Source organism: Copadichromis virginalis, linkage group LG19, assembly GCF_057382275.1.
Source record: "Copadichromis virginalis isolate Kocher_CV1m ecotype Utaka linkage group LG19, C_Virginalis_male_GT1.1, whole genome shotgun sequence".
NCBI lineage: Eukaryota > Metazoa > Chordata > Actinopteri > Cichliformes > Cichlidae > Copadichromis > Copadichromis virginalis.
In genome coordinates, this window is record NC_140636.1 from 23,367,171 (window position 1) to 23,386,324 (window position 19,154).

At 39.9% G+C, this 19,154-nt stretch overlaps 2 protein-coding genes across 3 annotated transcripts; both read left to right on the forward strand.

Annotated features, from left to right (window-relative positions):
• The first annotated feature begins 159 nt into the window (after nt 1-159).
• On the forward strand, nt 160-10,818 carry ezra (ezrin a). 2 transcript variants are annotated; one of them, XM_085440700.1, is made up of 13 exons: nt 160-306; nt 1,965-2,048; nt 2,621-2,716; nt 3,065-3,339; nt 4,063-4,146; nt 4,604-4,750; nt 5,136-5,232; nt 5,368-5,531; nt 5,641-5,771; nt 7,265-7,425; nt 7,616-7,708; nt 8,173-8,430; nt 9,450-10,818. In XM_085440700.1, the coding sequence occupies exons 1-13, from the start codon at nt 295-297 to the stop codon at nt 9,612-9,614; spliced, it is 1,767 nt and encodes a 588-aa protein (XP_085296826.1). In that variant the 5' UTR covers nt 160-294; the 3' UTR covers nt 9,615-10,818. The 2 variants fall into 2 exon arrangements, with proteins under 2 accessions (XP_085296826.1, XP_085296825.1); XM_085440699.1 differs by lacking the exon at nt 160-306 and having other exon boundaries at nt 1,941-2,048.
• A 971-nt stretch (nt 10,819-11,789) lies between these two features.
• Nucleotides 11,790-18,568, forward strand: kcnk3b (potassium channel, subfamily K, member 3b). Its single transcript, XM_085440945.1, has 2 exons — nt 11,790-12,604; nt 13,791-18,568. The coding sequence occupies exons 1-2, from the start codon at nt 12,322-12,324 to the stop codon at nt 14,678-14,680; spliced, it is 1,173 nt and encodes a 390-aa protein (XP_085297071.1). The 5' UTR covers nt 11,790-12,321; the 3' UTR covers nt 14,681-18,568.
• The last annotated feature ends 586 nt before the right edge of the window (nt 18,569-19,154 follow it).

A 19,154-nucleotide genomic window follows, 5' to 3' on the forward strand; every position in this document is an offset into this window, starting at 1 on the left:
TCAAAGGTCGCAGTACTTAAGGTGCTGAAGCAGGTGATAGTCTTTGGGTGGAATTACGCATCTTGCGCTGCCAGTGGCCACATTGGAAGTAAATCTTTCAGTTTTGTGATAGTAACTCTCACGTCACTCTGCGTAATCTGCTGAGTTCAAAGGGCACGAGCCCTGCCCAGGAGTTTTCGAGCGAGAGCGGTGCTGCGCTCTTTATCAGGCGCACGTTCAGCTGGGAGACGTTCACTGCAACCTGTGACAACCTGGGAACCACTTGGTACTACTCATCCACCAACCGCAGCCAAGATGCCCAAAACGGTAGGATCACCACGATTTAAATGATTATATGTCACTGAAGTGTTTCTTCCTGTTGCATATTCAAAAATGTCAGTGGTGGGCTTATACATTTATTTGTGTGGTTTCTTTGAATTGCTTATGCTGAGAATGACCACTAGATACATTTCAGAGTTACTTGCATAAATACAGATTTAATAGCTTTAATTTCTAATTAAATGTCCTTTTTTTTTTAAAGAAATAAACAATCTGGCCAAGCTTCTTGTTTCCAAGAGTCCAAGATCCTTCTTGGCATTTACTCATTAACTAAGTGTAGAGTTTGACCCATGCTGCTCACATTCCTGACAGAAAAATGCTACTTCAGGTCTGCAACCAGCCTGTCTGCTGTTTCTCTGGGCATGCATAATGCACTGCAATCATGGTAATTCCCTTTAGTGCCACTGGAGTGATTTTTAAATGCTAAGAACGAACTCATGACTGTACAGTTTAACCGCTTTTCTCTGCTCCGTTTGATTTTCTGAGGCACCCTGCACCAAACAAGAGACCTCTGTCTTAAACAAAGAAAACTCTCATGTTCTAAATGTCCGCAGTTACTTAAGCTTTCACCATCAGTCTGTCGGAAAACTGATAAGAACGACTGGCCTGTGCATTACGAAAGCAGCTCTGTGCTTATATTGACACTGCAAGGAGAAAGCCTCTCTTAAGAGGTCATTCTGACGTCTACGTCCATTTGACTGACCTTAAACTAACTACAAATCAAATAAAATTATGAGTCATAGTTGCAGGTGTTGTTTGCGTTGTGGAAAACGTTTTTTGAACAGCTAAACAAAAGAGGTGCGACAGTACCAAAAAGCACAATCCAAGTATAAACAAATTAAGATAATCCTACATAGCTCAACGGTATAAACTGGTGACTGAGTCTAATGGATTAATGATTCATCAGTGATGTCCACAGTCAGTGATTAGTGAGCGATTAAGGTTGTGGCAGGTAGGAAACACCTGCAGGATGTCAGCGAGTTGAGCTATTACCTTATGCATGCCATCACTGGAGGTGGTAACAGTTGAGTAACACGTTAGAGGTTTCACAAATGGATGTTCCAGCTTTTGCTGCTCAAGTTTCGATGGGATTATCTTTATGACACCCGGGGCGTGCTGTAGTATAACTTCATAAAACAATTGTGTAACTGCTACAAGCCCAATCTGGCCTGTGATCAGGGTCCGTGTGTTGAGAACAGCCTGGGTGCTTTAGTGTGTTTTTTTTATGTTGAACATCTGCTCTATAGACATTTTAAAGTGTCATTTCTTTTCCACTTTAATCGTTGTTGTTATAAAACAGGCTGATCTTGACTAACAACGGTAAAGTCAACTCTGCAAGCATTGTAATCTGCGTATGTGCAACCTTGTGTAACCTCGCAAGAGTAGTCCGAAGTCTAATGAGATAGTGAGCAATTATGGTTTATGAATAATCCACTTCACAGCTCCTTCACACATATGACTACAATATCTTTATGTTTCCAGGCTGATCGCTGATCGCTGCAAACTAATAATAAGATCACAGTAAAATATTTCTGCCCGGTTACAGATTCTCTGAGAAAAGGAAGCTGATTGTTTGCAAATATGATTCATGTGTATACAAAAAGAAATCTCTGTCATCACGTGACTAAATGACCTTTATGCTGCAGGTCAATGTCCGCGTCACCACAATGGACGCGGAGCTGGAGTTCTCCTTCCACCCCAACACAACAGGGAAGCAGCTCTTTGACCAGGTCGGTGTGATGCAGTTCACAAAGCACATCCTGTATTATTTTATAGATCCCGGATGACTTTATGTAGACTGAAAAGTTTCTGTTTCTTTCTTTCTTTTGAGAAGTCTTTCATGCATTTAAAATAAATAAATAAAATGGACTGGCAAAGTGATGGATTAACGCCAAGTAGCAGCAAATACAACAGTGTAAATACAGTACAGACCTTTGAAATACTTCAGCAGAGAAATACTTTCAGTCAGATACACTCGCGTTGGTATTTGTTTTGCAGATAAATGGTCTTAACTGTAACCAGTGGGTATTTTATTCCATCAGCAAAGCAACTAGTAACCATAGCTGTCCCACAGATCTAGTCTGGTAAAAGCTGGCCAGTTTAATGAGCCCCTTTGTGATACAAAAAAAAAAATCAAAAAAACAAGCTTAACGTTCTCATTTAAAAGTTCTGTAATCTTATCCAAAGGTTTTATTCTTCAGGGAGAAATTACCGCAAGAGTCATGGAGGAGGTTTTGATTAAAAAGTGAAGAAGCTGTTGAGAAGATGTGCAGGATTTTGTTATCATGTCTCCACTCTGAAGGTTTCCAGGACCATCGGCCTGCGTGAGACTTGGTACTTCGGGCTGCAGTTTGTTGACATCAGAGGATTCACCTCATGGTTGAACTCTGAAAAGAAGGTGAGGACTTGCAGTGATGTTAACCTCTGTTTCATCTACTCTGTTTAGAATTGTTAATTGTAAATGTAAAAACCCAGAGGCCTGCTGCAGCTCTCAGTTCTACATCTTTTTTATTATTAAATGTACTGTATTATTTTTATGTGTCTATTTAATTTGGATTTTTCTGTATTGTGTGCAAGTAAGCATTTAATTGTTAAATCGAGAGTTAAAATACGTGTTGTTCGTAAAAGTAATTTGACCCTTTTTCTACGGGATTCTTGCCCACACTCTGTTATTTATTTAGCTGTCTTTACTACTCTGCTGTAGGAACTTAAATCATATTTTATTCTTTAATTATTGCCCCTCTAGGTGATGTCTCAGGAAGTGAAGAAAGAGACTCCCCTGCAGTTCAAGCTGTTGGTCAAGTTTTACCCTGAGGATGCAGCCGAGGAGCTGATCCAGGACATCACCAGGAGGCTCTTCTTCCTCCAGGTGAAGGAGGCGATTCTGAATGAGGAGATCTACAGCCCTCCAGAGACCGCCGTGCTGCTGGGCTCCTACGCCATCCAGGCAAAGTATGGCGAGTACAACAAGTCGACGCACAAGCCACGTTACATGTCCTCTGAGCGTCTTCTGCCCAAGAGGTGAGTGCGAGTGGATCTGCAGCAGCTGCACATTGGTGAGCAGGAAATCAGTTCAAGGGCAGATTTATGCAGCAGTGATCCGAGTTGAAAGATTAACACCGCATCCATCCTACGGGAACTCTTTACAATTGTGACGTTCCAAAATGTAGATAAAATTCCTCTAACGCTACAACTAGATTTGGCTTTCACAGTGTTATTACTACGAGTGTTATTCTCTCAAATAATTCTCAGACATCAGCTACTCTGATAGTCAGTAGCACATTTTTTAAATACAATTTGTCATTCATCATCTTATTTCCCCTAAAAGTTAGTGAACTGATTATTTTCTAAAATTAAACACATGACCACATGGATGAAGCGGCTCTGTCTTTTTACCTTGCTGAGTGCACTTAAAAGAAGATTAGGACCATTTATCTGTGATTGGTGTAGTTTTTGCATCAACTTTGCACTCATAAAATGACAGAACAGCCGCATCATAAATGATAGTCTTCTGGATAAATGACCTCTTTTCCTTTACAGCAAATCTGGAACTCATCCTGGCTACTAGCCTCCCCGAATTATCGAAATATTAACCAATGTGTGATAATGCCCCTTCGGCTCCTGACAAAGGATGCCGGGAAAGACACAACAATGCATCATGTGTATGCTTTAACCCTGTATGTATACACAGACTGTTTACATTTTCACCAGCATGGGTTGCTGATAGCTTGCTGCTCCCCTCAGAGTGCTGGACCAACACAAGCTGTCAAGGGAGCAGTGGGAGGAGAGAATCCAGGTTTGGCACCAGGAGCACGGAGCGATGCTAAAGTAAGTGAAGGCTGAGTGGCGTAAATTTCCTCCCTCAAATGGATGCTTTCAGGACTTTACTTTTTAAGAATGAACAGCATTTTTGGTCTCACAGCGTCCTGGAGTTTTGTAGTCAGTGAACTTTTACAAGCAGTAAAGTAAAGTAGACTTAGAAGGCTTTGTTCTTATCGTACTCATGATCACTCAGCTTTTACAGATGCTGCAGTGTAACCGTGTTAGCATAAAGGAAAAAGAAATTCAGCAGCAAATAACTCATTGCTGTGTTTTTGATGCCCAAAAAAGCTTCACGCACTCTGTTGTAATGATTATTTGCTTTTTTTGGTTCTAATTAGTTAATAAGGGACATGGATTATTAGGTGGAGGTTTGCCGCCACACTTTAAACCCCCCAAAATAAAGTAAAAGACAAATTAGTCTGTTGAATATTTAATATTTTATTTAATTATCTAATGTGAACAGGGAAGAGGCCATGATTGAGTACCTGAAGATCACCCAGGATCTTGAGATGTATGGCATTAACTACTTTGACATCAAGAACAAGAAGGGCACAGACCTGCTCCTGGGAGTCGACGCTCTAGGCCTCAACATTTATGCAAAGAACGACAAGTAAATCAGTTTTTGTAGTAAATCTCTCTCTCTGTATTTCTGTTGTTTTGTCCCTGCTTTTGTTTGCTGTAACGTTGTTCTGTGCGCTGACCTGATAAAACACATCTGTAGACAGGAGATCAATGCACCAGCGGTCAAACCTCAGTCGGAGGCGTGTGTCAACTTTCCTTTCAGTGGCTGGTTTTAAATAACGCATCTAACTATATGGATGTTGCTTTGAAGAGGTCATTGACCCAATTCTACTACAACATGAACCTACAAACCCTCCCCAGCCTCTTCCTCTGATACCGCATGGGTCAACCTGTCCAGCTGTGAACCTTTTAAAGAAACAAACTTAAAGCTCATATCACACTGTGAAAAATATCTCTTTTTATCCATTTTTCAGGCTGACTCCGAAGATTGGATTTCCCTGGAGTGAAATTAGAAACATTTCTTTCAATGATAAGAAATTTGTTATCAAGCCCATAGACAAGAAAGCCCAAGTAAGTGTTTTATGAGTTTAATAATCTTCACTAGTATCAAACAGCTTTTTTATACCAAGAGATTTTAAACGAAGCTTATGGAGCCCTTTTTGAAAAAGAAAAAAAAGTTGTCTTCTACTTTTCTGTCTTTTAAAGGACTTTGTATTCTACGCTCCACGGCTTAAAGTCAACAAGGGCATCCTGCAGCTGTGCATGGGCAACCATGAACTGTACATGCGACGCCGCAAGCCCGACACCATCGAGGTTCAGCAGATGAAGGCTCAGGCCACACAGGAGAGGCAGCAGAAGAAGATGGAGAGGTGGGTGAAGCTAAGCGCCCGGTTAAAATGATGCAGGCAAACTTAATTGGAATTTGAAATGTGTAGGCTTTGCGTTAGGCGTGCGATTGAGCTTTTCCGTGTTCTGCAGGGATCAGCTGGAGAGCGAGAAGAAGAGGAGGGCGGCCATCGAGAGGGAGAAGGAGGAGATGGAGAGAGAAAAGCGGGAGCTGATGGAGAGGCTCCACCAGTTTGAAGAGACAACTAGGAGAGCAGAGAGAGGTGAGATAGAAAATTTGACGTAGAAGCTGCATCGCTGCGGATCTTATCTGTTGTATAGTGCTATGAAAAAGGAGATTTCACTGATTTTTTTCTCAGTAGTCCACATTAAACCGTTTATTAACCATCTGCTAACACCTGTAGAACCTTGAGGATTTGAGCTATTACAGGTTTACGGCTTAACTATACATCCATTCATCCATCCATCCATCCGTCCATCCATCCATCCATCCATCCATCTGTCCATCCATCCATCCATCCATCCATCCGTCCATCCATCCATCCATCCATCCATCCATCCATCCATCCATCCATCCACTTCAGGGTTCCAACTTGAAAGTTCACACTGTTTGATAGAAACTATTACATATGTGAGCTAAAGCGATAAAGGGTGTCCCACATTATAAACATGAACCTTTCATTCTTGGTTAATTTACTTTTTGGGGCGGGGCTTTTTTTGTAAAACCTGGATATTTTAATCATTAATTGCTCTCAAAAATAAAAATAAACATAAATGCCACATCTATATCAGCTCTTCCACTACCCAACTTCAACCGTCATTGCACAGTACTGTATATATTCTAAGAAGAAGATCAGAAAACCCTTTTCTCAAAAGTACTATTGACATTTGGTAAAAAGCCCACCACCATATTAGGTAAAACCCCCTCCTCCATCATCCTCCCTTGCTTCTCCCCCATATGGTGGAATATATATTTGAGAGTTGGAAGGGCAGATTTCAAAACATGGTTTGACAAAGATGTGAGGAGGATGGGAGATCGTTACTTGAAAAGCAACTTTGTTATGTTGGGCGAATTTTGTCAAACATATGATCTTCACAAAAAGCATTTCTTTAAATATCTGCAGTTAACATATTTTTTCCCCAATCATCGGCATTTAGCATTTAAAACGTTCAAATCATTTTTAAAATCTAAAACACAAGGCTCATATTTCTATGATCTTAACAACCTTGATGGCTTATGATAATGAAGACGTGCAGTAAAAATAATAATAAAATTAATTCATAAAACTCTTCTAAAAAGGATGACTTTAACTAATTTATTACATATTTATTTTCTATGTAATTTTGTTACATAAATATGATTAAAAATTTGGCATGAACCTGGTCAGATGACTAGATGACTAAAACATTTTCGTAAACGATTATTTATAAAAAATACATAAACCTTTGATTTGAAATATTTCAGTTGCGACTTACTCAAAAATATTGCTTTATGTTTATTGAGGTAGAAGAAAAAAAAATTTAATTTTGGAAACCTTTATTAGAGTTTTGGAACCACCAAAATATTTTAATAGTACTGTATTTTCCTTTTTTCCCTGTAACTTTAATCATTTTTTTCTATGATGTTAACATAGAAATGTTTAAAAAAGAAAGTACCCCGATTTAAGACAAATCAGTTTTGAGTTTCTTATCCTGCATTTTTATAACAACGTACAGTGCTTTATAGATTTCCCCGTGTTCTGACTTTGTCACGCAGAGCTTCAGGAGCAGCTGGACCGGGCCATGAGGCTGGAGGAGGAGAGGAGGAGGGTGGAGGAGGAGGCGGCCCGGCTGGAGGCTGAGAGGATGGAGGCTATAATAGCCAAGGAGGAGCTGGCCAGGCAAGCTGAGGACCAGTTAAAGAGCCAGGAGCAGCTGGTGAGTGTGAAGCACATGAGGGAAAAAGTCCTGATAAATCTCCTGAATTCATTTAAAGCACTTATCGGCTGTTCTAATGGCAGATTAAAGTAACACGGAGGTTTTTTGCTTTTGCTTTCATCACATTTCTAAAATGACAGCATGCCTATTCTGTTATTCTCACGTCACAGTGTTGTGCTTCCTCCTTCAGGCTGCAGAGCTGGCCGAATATAGCGCCAAGATTACTGCGCTGGAGGAGGCCAAGAGAGCCAAGGAGGAAGAGGCTGAGACATGGCACACCAAGGTGGGTCTCCAGCATGCAGTCAAGAGCTCCACAAGTCACAGGAAATACCAGAAAAATGTCCCAGCACAATATCAAATATAAATTTATTGTTTAAAAGAAAGAAAACGATTTATCTGTATAAGTCATCCATAATTTGAATCTTTTGCACTGTAATTTACATTGCATACTTCCTCAAAAACATAACTACTCATGTACTGTAACCCTTGCATCTTATTCATATTAGATTGCTTTGGTTTGAAAGTATAAATTCAGGAGCCATGTTTTAGTGGAGAGGTCAGAAAGGCAGGTTCAAGTTTGCAAAAACCAGAAAGCTTGATTTGTCAATGTCCTTGCAAATTTGGGTATTACTGTCACATATATACAACTAAAACACTTAAAATACTACATTTATATTATAATCAAATGCTCAATGATGCAAACCACCAGCAAATCTAACACACGCCTCTCCCCACCTTTCCTTTTAGGCTGTCGAAGTGGAGGAGAGTCTGCTGAAAACGAAGGAGGAGCTGCACACTGTGATGAGTTCTGCCAACTCAGCTCCTGTTGCTGAGCATGCATCCTCCTCCTCCTCCTCCTCAGACAGCGAGAGTGACCATGAGCACAGCGAAGAAAACAGCACCTATAGCGCCGAGCTGCAGACACAAGGCATCAACTATGACCGCCAGGAGGAGGAGCGACTCACCGAGGCCGAGAAGAACGAGCGCCTGCAGAAGCAGCTTCAGGTTAGTTCAGGGACCTGGAATACATCCCAGATCAGCCGGAGTCTGCAGCAATGCTTAAGACACTTTTTTCTCGTAGCTTTTCTATAGCTTCCAAAACACTTATAGCAAAAATATGCTGTGTTAAAAAAAGCCATGAAATTTTAAGCATCTATTATAGAAGCCCAAATAATGTTGTTCTAGAAATAAGTCTCACTACTCGGCACCTGAGCACCTTTCTTGGAAGAGTTTATCGAGGCATTATCAAAGTTAACTTTAAATTCAATCTTCACTCGAACATAAACATTTAAAACTATCTGTGACTTTGCCCCAAAATAAGGTTTTTAAAAGTTTTTTTTTCTAATGGATAATACTTCTACCATCATCTTTGAGGCTTTTGAATTCACTCACATTTTCAATCACGATTCGTTGAGGCTCTTTTCCCTCTCTTGTAATACTTCAGGAAAAGAGCCTGGAGAGGGGAGGCAAGGGCTGGAGAGAGCAGTAGAAGAGAGACAGAAGAGAGACATGTGTGAGCAAGAGACAGATAGTTGAAATAGAGAAGAAGCAAGGAGCAGAGGTAGTGAAGGTGGATGAGTTTAAATACCTTGGGGGTCAAGCATTCAAAGCAGCAGAAAGTGCACAAGACAGGTGAAGAAGAGAGTGCAGGCAGGGTGGAGTGGGTGAAGACGAGTATCAGGGGGAATTTGCAGCAAGAGTGAAAAGGAAGGTTTACAAGATGGTAGTAAAACCTGGTATGATTATGGTTTAAGGTGATGGTGACATTGACAAAAAGAGCTGGCGATAAGATTTTCATTGGGAGTGACCTGAATGGGCAGAGGGTCGGTGTGACAGAGCAGGATGCAAGTGATATAGTGAGGCAATGGAGGCAGATGATCGAGTGTGGCAACCCCAAAAAGGAACAGCCAAAAGAACAAGATGATTAAATTAAAGATATCACTTTCTAATGGAGGTGTTGCCAAGATATCTGTTGATGAAGTGAATTGTATACAGTTTAATAACTGGGCACGACTCCTCCGCAGGACCTGAGCTCAGAGCTGGCACAATCCCGAGACGATAACAAGAAGACCCAGAACGATAAACTCCATGCCGAGAACGTCCGCGCTGGCCGTGATAAGTACAAGACCCTCCGTCAGATCCGTATGGGCAACACCAAGCAGAGGATTGATGAGTTTGAGGCCTTGTAGAAATGCCAGAGACCTAAAGCTCTCTCACAAATACCTCGTGAAGGCCTTGTTCAGCATTTTAATATAACTGAAGCCAAATGTGATCCCAAACACCCAGAAAAGGCATGGAGCTGATCTGTGTAATAATTTCTGCACGAGTTTTACTTTGCTGGCTGAAACTGGCACTGTGGGTTGTTTTTGCTCTATTCTGTTTTGTGTTGCACTCAAATGTTTCCAATGTGCTGTTTAGTCCCATTAAAATGCTGATGTGCATCACTCTGGAGACCAGATATACTGTATGAACAAAGCTAGTACTAGGGGTACTATAGAACTTATATATCTTATGATAACTAATCAGTAGTTGTTGCAATTTACATTTGCAGTTTTGTTACTGTAACAAACTGAAGTGGTTAAATTTTGATTTATTTAAATGAATGCCTGATGCTTAAAAAAAGATCTTTTTTATTTTATTTGTTTGATAGTTTTGCCAAAGAAATGTCAGCAAAGTGTAGAAAGGTTCCCACTTGTGTTCCAAGAAGCTTGATGTAATGCTGTCATACAAAATGAATCTCAGTTTGCAATAAAATAAAACTGAGACTCACAGCAAATTAATTCATAATTACTCATGAATATTCCTGGTGGTCTGGCCCTCCTCGTCATGTTCTCCTGTATTTTATTTGTGTAAATAACAGTGCAACTTATTTCATTAATATACTTACATAATCTCTCCTGCTTCAAATGTATTGTTTTTATAATTTTCAGAATTTACTTATTGGAGTTACTTTATTTAACCACATGGGAACATTTAATGTATTCTTACGCCGTCCTGTTTGTGTTCAGGTCAGATCTAGAGCATCTAATTTACAGTGAACAGGATACAGCAGACAAAAAGACAAGAAAAGACAAAAAGGCCAAAACTGAAGCAGCTTAATGGTTTCTATATTACATCTTTTATTATTTCTCCATTTGTTGTTTGAAAATGTTCTCCGGTGCTGCAGAAGCATTTTTAATGTTCGGCATTAAAAATGAAACACATGTTAAAAGAACACCAAAGAAAAGTCAGCGAGAAGACCTTAAACTCGGAATTAATTAAACTTCACCTTGTGCAGCTTTGTACTTTTAGGCAGAAGAGAAAATGAAGGCAGGAAAAAAGCTTTTTATGAGGCTATGGCATCTCTTGAATATTGTGTCATTACAGGCATTAAACATTAAAACTTGAAAAATATTCAAATTGTCATCATTTGCATGATTCTTCTCCATTATTGTCTGTGTGAGGAAGGGATAAAAGTTGCATTTAGAAAGATTTAATAGCTGCGTTAGTGAAAAGTGGAATTTGATCTTTTCTGTAACTTTCACCATTTAGTGAAACATGCTGATGTGAGTGCAGCACACAGACAGGAAGCTCAAGTGATGCCCGCTTTCAACTTTGGCCCCCTGTGATGATGTTTGAGGAAACTGAGGCTCCCTGCTGTCACAGGTCAAAACAGCTCTGCAAAACATATGCAGCTGAAAGGACGCATTGTTGTGCATATGACAAAACATTCCAATTGATTTGAATGAAAAAATATTTATTTAAAAAACAAATTGGAGCAATACAGCACGAGGACTAAAAAGTCTCCATCAGGGTCTGACGCAATGATGATACAATCAGTGAAGATTAAATTCTGAAGAAAGCAGAAAAAGAAGAAAGAAGAAGAAAATAGGGGGAGAAGAAAAAAAACATCATATACAACAATGACCGATTATAGTCATCCAAATTATCTGAAACACAAGAAACAGAAAAATGGGGGGGGCAGTTAAGTTGATATAAGCTACCTAAATTAATAAGATACAATAAAACACAAACACACAGCTTTAAGCAAGTGTAAATGTCAAGATTTCAAAAGGAGCACACTATATTAAAACGTATATAGGAGTTTTAGTAGCCTGTGAAGTTGCAACCCAGAATGTCTCTGGTAAAGAAGTTTTTCTAATCTGTCTCCACCTCTGATATGGATTGGTCCGACGTCCTTATAGTGAACCACCATTAGGTAAGTTAAGTTATAATAGGCGACTAGAAATCTTATGTCTGTCTTTGAACCTCTTCTTTACTCTCAAATAGTAATTCAAATTTTTTCCCCTGTGGATTTTTTTCTTATAATCTTAATTGATCTGAAGAATCCTGCAGCGCACCGTGAGGAGAATGCGCTTTTTTTAAATATTTGCACAGAACGGTTATCGTCAGGTTGCTAGACAACTTGGGAACCAGAAGAGCCGGTCTGTTTAAATAGCCACTAGGTAAATATTTACGTGTACGATCACATGGATATCAAGTTTAGGTTTTTTTTTTTTCTTCTTCCATCTTTTTTTCGGCGCTACCGTTCTTCTTGGAAACTGGAGTAATGTGCTCGTTCTGGCCTCAACGACGGAGGCTGGCCGTGCTTTTGTATATTTAGTGCATAAACTCCTTGAAGATGAGCGCTTTTGCTTGGAGCTGCTACTCCAACAAGCCGCCTCTGACAGTCTGTGGGATTGCCCTGTGTTCCTTTCCTGCGCAATCTAAATATAAGTCGGTGACAAATAGTCCAAATACAGTAGCAACCCAACTGTGATGTGGGGGTGGTGCTGAGAGAACAGCTCCTTCTCCAAAGTCCCCCCTCTGTTGGATCCGGAGTCCGTCAGGAGAAGGTGGCAGAGAGCCTCAGCTCCCACCTGCGCTCGATTTTTCTCTCCCCCTCTCCTTATTATCATGAAGAGACAAAACGCCAGGACTCTCGCCCTCATCATGAGCATCCTCACCTACCTGGTGGTCGGAGCGGCCGTCTTCGAGACCCTGGAGTCGAAGCAGGAGAAAAGTCACACGAGGAAGCTCGACGCCAGAAAGTACGAACTCATGCGCAAATATAACTTGACCAAAGAGAACTTCGAAGAGCTCGAGCATGTCGTTTTACAGCTCAATCCTCACAAAGCAGGGGTCCAGTGGAAATTTGCTGGGTCCTTTTACTTCGCCATCACTGTGATTACGACGATAGGTGAGCAACAGTTATTTAATCAATACATGTGATGTCTTATTGCATTTCATTGAGAGATGTTCAGCGCAGGGCCGGAGGAAACATTTTTAGAGGTAGTGGAGTCACTGGAGCCCCCCTTATGTTAGTTTGTGTGTCTCATTTAAAACAACAGATAAATAAAGAACACCTATGACTTCCCACAATTCCTGGGGTCTCTTCAAACTACTTAGACAAAGAAAATCCTGTCTGTAGCACTATAAAAAAAAATTTTAAAACATTTTTAAAGCTGAAGATTCTGTTTCCTAAAAGAGTGGAAAAATTAAACCTTCACTTGTTAGCACATTGTTGCTAGTTTGTATTTTAAATGAGGAGGTTGTACCTTGATAGTATGATTAAAAAACCTATTTTCTTCTCATGCCTTATGCAGTTTATTTGGAAACATTTTGGAAATGGATCAGACTTGACATATCCTATAATAACCCCAAAATTTTCATGTGTTTGCTGTGCTCATCAACGCTGAATTTTACTTTAATATTCTTGAACAAAATGAAGCTTTGCTTACAGGCTTTCATCCCTTCTGGGTAGGTAACATTATTCAAAAAAGCATCTTTTTGTGCAGCAGATCTTTATTCTTTCAGTTATATTTTCAGAGTGGCTGTAATTGGCTTACCAATCAGAAAAGTGATATTTATCTCAAATGTAATAGCTAAGACACACAGAGACATGGACACTGAATCGTTATTATGACTGTCTAAGTAAATCAGAATAATTGTATGCCATTGTGGCTTTCTTGGATGATTAAAGACAAAACAACACCAGGTGTAATTTAATTATTTATTATGGAATAAAAAGATCATTTAATGATGCCATATGAAGAAGAAAAGATATGGAGATGTCTATGGCTTTGGTTCTGGTTCACTTCAGCATAAGTTATATTTATAAATATTGCAATGTCTATGCTGTCAACAATCTGCGAGTTATAAATAAAGTAGAAGTAAGTTCACTACATTAATGCCAAGCTGAATCGTTTCCCTGGGCTTTCCCTTTTTCTCTTAGTGGGAGTGTGTGTTGGTTTCCTGTGGAATTAAATCAAGCAGCTGCTGTTCTTAGGCATTTATATTAGGTGAGGCCGTCTCTTGCTATGACTCACCACGGCAAAAGAATAGAGGCAAAGATGTCTAAAGATATGCAATATTCCCTGTCTCAGGTTATGGCCACGCGGCGCCGAGCACCGACTCAGGGAAAGTGTTCTGCATGTTCTACGCCCTCCTAGGGATCCCGCTGACCCTGGTCATGTTCCAGAGTCTGGGCGAGAGGATCAACACGTTTGTCAGATACCTGCTGCACCAAGCCAAGAAGTGCCTGGGAATGCGTCACACCGAGGTCTCCATGGCAAACATGGTGACGGTGGGCTTCTTCTCCTGTATGAGCACCCTGTGCGTGGGGGCTGTGGCATTCTCTCACTCGGAGGGATGGAGCTTTTTAAATGCCTTCTACTACTGCTTCATTACACTCACCACTATTGGCTTTGGAGACTACGTGGCTCTGCAGAAGAATGAGGCCCTGCAGAATGACCCTAAATATGTGGCTTTCTGCTTTGTTTACATCCTCACGGGCCTGACGGTGATTGGAGCGTTCCTAAACCTGGTGGTGCTTCGCTTCCTGACCATGAACACTGAGGATGAACGCAGGGACGCCAAGGAGAAGGCATTGCTCTCTGTCAGTAAGCCCAGAGGAGAGGTGGCTCATCTGTTACCAGTCTCAATATCAGCTTCCTCCACACCTGTAGCAGATAACACCACAAAGGCTAAAGATTTAAAAGGTGTCTACACTGAAGTGCTTCAATTCCAGACTATTTGCTCCTGCTTATGGTACAGGAGCGAGGAGAAGGAGCAGGACTCCATACCCAACATGATCCCTCAGGAGATGACATTCTCCGATGCCTACTTGCAGCAGAACAATGACTGTGCTCACTACATGGAGCCTGGCTCAACAGGCTGCGTTTGCAGTCCACGTCAGTGCACGAGCATAAGCCCAATATCAGGCCTACACATTTTCTCTCCATTCAGGATGTTTAAGAGACGCAGCTCCGTGTAGCCTTTTCAGCACAACAGATTTCATTACAGCATAATTTGTCTATAACTGCCAAGTGGGCAGCAGATACTTGGCAGTCCTCAGCAAAGACATGACTGCAAGTCGATGTTTGTGGTGCTACAATCCCAGTAATCCAGAAGCATAACGTGCAAAAAGGGAAAAAAAGCACATAGAGTACTGTAAACACAAATATATATATTTGAGCAACATCACAGTGTTTTTAACTGAGGTGTTATTCGAGGGCATCCAGTATGCTTTGAGGAATCCTGTAGGTGTGTCGAAATTGATCTGGTTAGCTGCACATGAACAATACGTCTGCGCAGTGTGTAGGTAAGAGCAGAGGCTTCGGAGCGGTGGCACAGTGAAAGGGTGACATAAAAAAATGAATAAATGATTAAAACCTGTCAGTCAGCAGCTCTCAAAAGCTAAACTTTGTGTTTTTGGTAATAATCTCAGAGGTGCTGATTCAACTCAGGGGTTATTTCTTAATGTTGTAGCTGGTCAGTGTTTTCCTTTGATAGGCACGCATCATGATGATTTTCTGGACTTTTTCCACCATGGTGTTTGTGACTGGGCTCATATCAGTTGCCTTATGTCGCCCTGAAACAAATCGTGATTGTCAAAGCTTCAGAAAAGCTGATACATACCAGAAATTTCATGTGACTCATGTGTAGCTGCCCCTGGTGTTATGAGACTTCTAGGGCTCTTTGCCCAAAGTACAGGTGCATCACAGACACTACTAAATTATGTAACGTGACAAGTGGGTAGGTTAAAAAATAAATCACATCTCAAGCGCAGTTAAAAAATCCATTTGAAAATAAGTGCGGTGATCACAAGTAGACACTTATCAGCACTGAGCGAAACGCTCTCAACTGGATTAGTTGTGTAACACTGAAATCACTATTTTAAAAATTACTTGTGGGAAGAAGCAAGAACTCCAACAGCCCCATCAAAAAGGAGCATTGCCAACTTTCTATATGTGCTTTATTCATGTCCCCGTGAACATTAAAATCAAAGCTCCTGTGTGTTTAGATCGAGACTTACACAGATAATTTTCCAAATACAGTAAACACCTGGTGACATTGCCAAGATACCCGCTAAGTGGCAGGAGTTTGTTAAAACGCTGATACCTTTTTACCCCCTAAAGCTCACTTATTAACAAGCATTCTGTTTCACTGACTTTTTTGTACAAACGAAAAAGTGTTAAATGTCAAGCTGTGAACAGCTTTTTAGTTCATGTGCCAAGCCAAGTAATCACCTCCCATTAAACCACAAGTTGTATTTTTTACACTGATTAAATAAAAGAATTGTTTTAATGTTTACATGTTTGAGCCACTGAGAAGTAATTTAGAATTAAGGGAATAGATCTAAGCCAAAAACCTAAGATCTAAGACAGATATGAAGCACACCTCTGGATCAAAAAGTAGAAGCAGGCTATTTGAGCAGCAGCTTGGAGCAGCAGGTGGCAGGGGGTACAGTGGATAATAAGCTGGTTGCCAATCACAGACAATTATGTCACAATGGGCTGAGCCTGGGTGATTGATGGAAAAGGAAAAATCCACCCTCAGCTAGTATTTCCTGTGTTTCTGAACCGAGTTTGGTGCTTAGTGGTGTATTTTTCTGTGGGCAACATGATGCGATGTCACACTCAGTTTATTTCCAGCAGCTTCAATAGATGATTAACTTCTTAAGCTATTTCATTTATTTAAGAAAAAAAAGCACTAAAATCTTTTTTATTGATTTTTGGATGGATGCAGAAATTTATTGAAACATGCAAATGTAATATAGAAAACAGGGTAAAAACAGAGTCTCTCGCTCAGATTTTGCTAATGACCACATTGATTCTTTAAAACAGCCTGAACTCTCTAAAGCAGAATTCCTTCTCATTTCTTTATGTAGTCTTCAGGAATAGTTCTCCAGGCTTCTTGAGGAACATTCAAATTTCCTTTTGGGTTGTTGACTCCCTTTTGTTCTGTTCAGTGTCAAGATGATCCCACACTGCTTCAATAATGTTGGTGTCCGGGCTCTGGGGAGGCTGATCCTCAACTGATAGTGTTCCAGGTATGTTTTCGCTGCACTGGGATTGTGTTTGGGATCATTGTCATGCAGAAAAATTAAGCCGTTTCCAAGCAGACACTTTCTAGATGGTATTATATGGTGGATCAAAATCTGATGATCTCTAAGTGATGAAATCTTTGTTCATATTTCCATCAATTTTAACAAGATCCCCAACACCACTGGCTGAAATGTAGTACCAAACCATCAAAGAGTCTCCAACATCTTTCACAGATGGCTGTACGCACTCACAAGACCACGCCTTTCCTTGCTGCTTCCTTTCCTTAAGAATTACTTCTCGACAGTCTGGCATTTTTCATATATTCAACGAATGAAGTGGCAACTAATTATGTGTGTATTAAGTTATCTGCTATGTGTAGGTACAAGACTGGTTCATCCCTTGGGTTAGGTGCTGTTTTTGTTTGAATGATTCATATAGGTCAGTGTTAAGTGGCTTAACAAACAAAGAAAAACATTCCTCTGAAAATGGTTGAAGGACTGGACTGAAAAAGAGTGAAAAAGGACATAATAAGCCTGGAGAACTTAATCAAGACCATTAAGATTTCAAGAAAGTCCGGCTCCATGGAAGCAAATACAAGGAAATGAGGGGTGGCTCAAGACTTTTGCACATACTGTAGCTAAAATTAATATTTATTTATTATTTAAATTGTGGTAGATTAATTTTCTGTTCATCAGCTAATAGATTAAGTAATAAATTATTGTAAATTTATACAAAAACACAAAAGCTGTCAGATCCTACCTGTTCTCTCTGGATTTTTGTAACATGTGTAAACTCTCCACCTGAGGCACAAACACATGAGTCATGATTTTATTCAGTGTTGCTCTGGAAACAAAGTGAACGTCACAAATTCTTGAGGATTTGGCTGTTTTGTTTTTTTCTTTAAACTTTTTTTTTTTTTTGGCTTAAGAGGGAAATCCTGAACGCTATTTTATGCACGTCTGGGTCTGATCTGATCTGTGTTACTGGAACTGACCTTTTGTGGTGGATGGAAATAAATCAGTGCTGTCCACACATGATAAAGGAAGGAAAACAATGAATGTGACTTTTTGCCTCATAAAATAGCAGTCAGTTGTACATTTCGTGCAAGTACTGCATTAGTTTAAAGTAGTAGATCACGTTGCGTATAAAGCGCCTTGAGTCTATATAAATAACATTGAATTGAACTGAATTGAAAGTTGCAATGGCACAAAGGTTTCTCTTCTTCTTGCTGTTTTCCATGATGACAAAGGCTTAAATAGTACTTGAACAATCAAAGAGCACTTGAATTTTTTTATACATACCCTGCCAAGGATTGTATGTATAGTTGAGACTATTCATTTGTCCGACAATACCCTCTGATCATAAAACAGTACACAATACTGTACTGTTTTGTGCTATCATAGGGGAAAAAAAGAAAAAAACATCCATAGAAATACCGAAAATTTGAATATTTTATCCAATAAATGAATAATATTGAGTTTTAACTGTTGTTTTCCTGCTCACAAAATCACCATCTACAGGCCATATAAGCTGTAATCATGTGACTTACGATCTCCATGCTGCTTATCAACATGTGCTGTGTGAAAGAAAAAAAAAGCCTGCTGAATGTATAGAAATGACTGTTTGGTCCAGATGGTTTCCCCCTGGGAATTCTGACTTCAGTCCAGTTCTGGACAACCTACAGCAGGTTAGTCACGAGCAAAAGTTTGGCAATGCATCATTATGTCATAGAAACACGTCACTTTGATGCTGCACTTTCAGTTTAGGGGAAGGTGCTGATGTTTGAGCTTTAAATATGCTACCAGAACACAACTCATTTTTTCTTTTTTTCATTTTAATAAAAAACTGATTTGGCTATTATAGACCAATGAGAGAAAGTCTTACTGTTTCCTTGGCAATATGTGTCACTGATATCTGAAGTCTTAAATCACCATTTTCATTAAAGGAATACAGTTTCAAAAATGTAATAATTTGCAATTGTGCAATAAAATAAAGGTATGTGTAAAAGTTGGGGGTTTTGGACTATCTTGTTTAAGGTCAAATATTGTTTTTATATATTATAAATATATAGTATTCTTCAGGAGTGTTGATTCGTCACTCTTTTTTAAAAATATTTCCAAGGATCTGGACTTTCTTGTACGTTTGGTCTTGAGGAACAGTCATCTAGTCTTTCTGAAGGTCTTTCAAAGTTTTGGCTGCTTTTTCACTTTCCAGTCCAGTCCTTGTACCTGACATATCTCAGCAAACTTTTGGTTCGGCTCACTGAAACCTCATCAGCAATGGTCTCAGGTGCCAACAGGTCTTATGGGGTGATGAATCCAAATTTGATATTTTTTTCCCAAGTGGATACAGAGGAGATCAGTTGGTGACATCATCTGGCCACTATCTCATAATAGTTTCAAATTTAAGTGTGAAAATGAC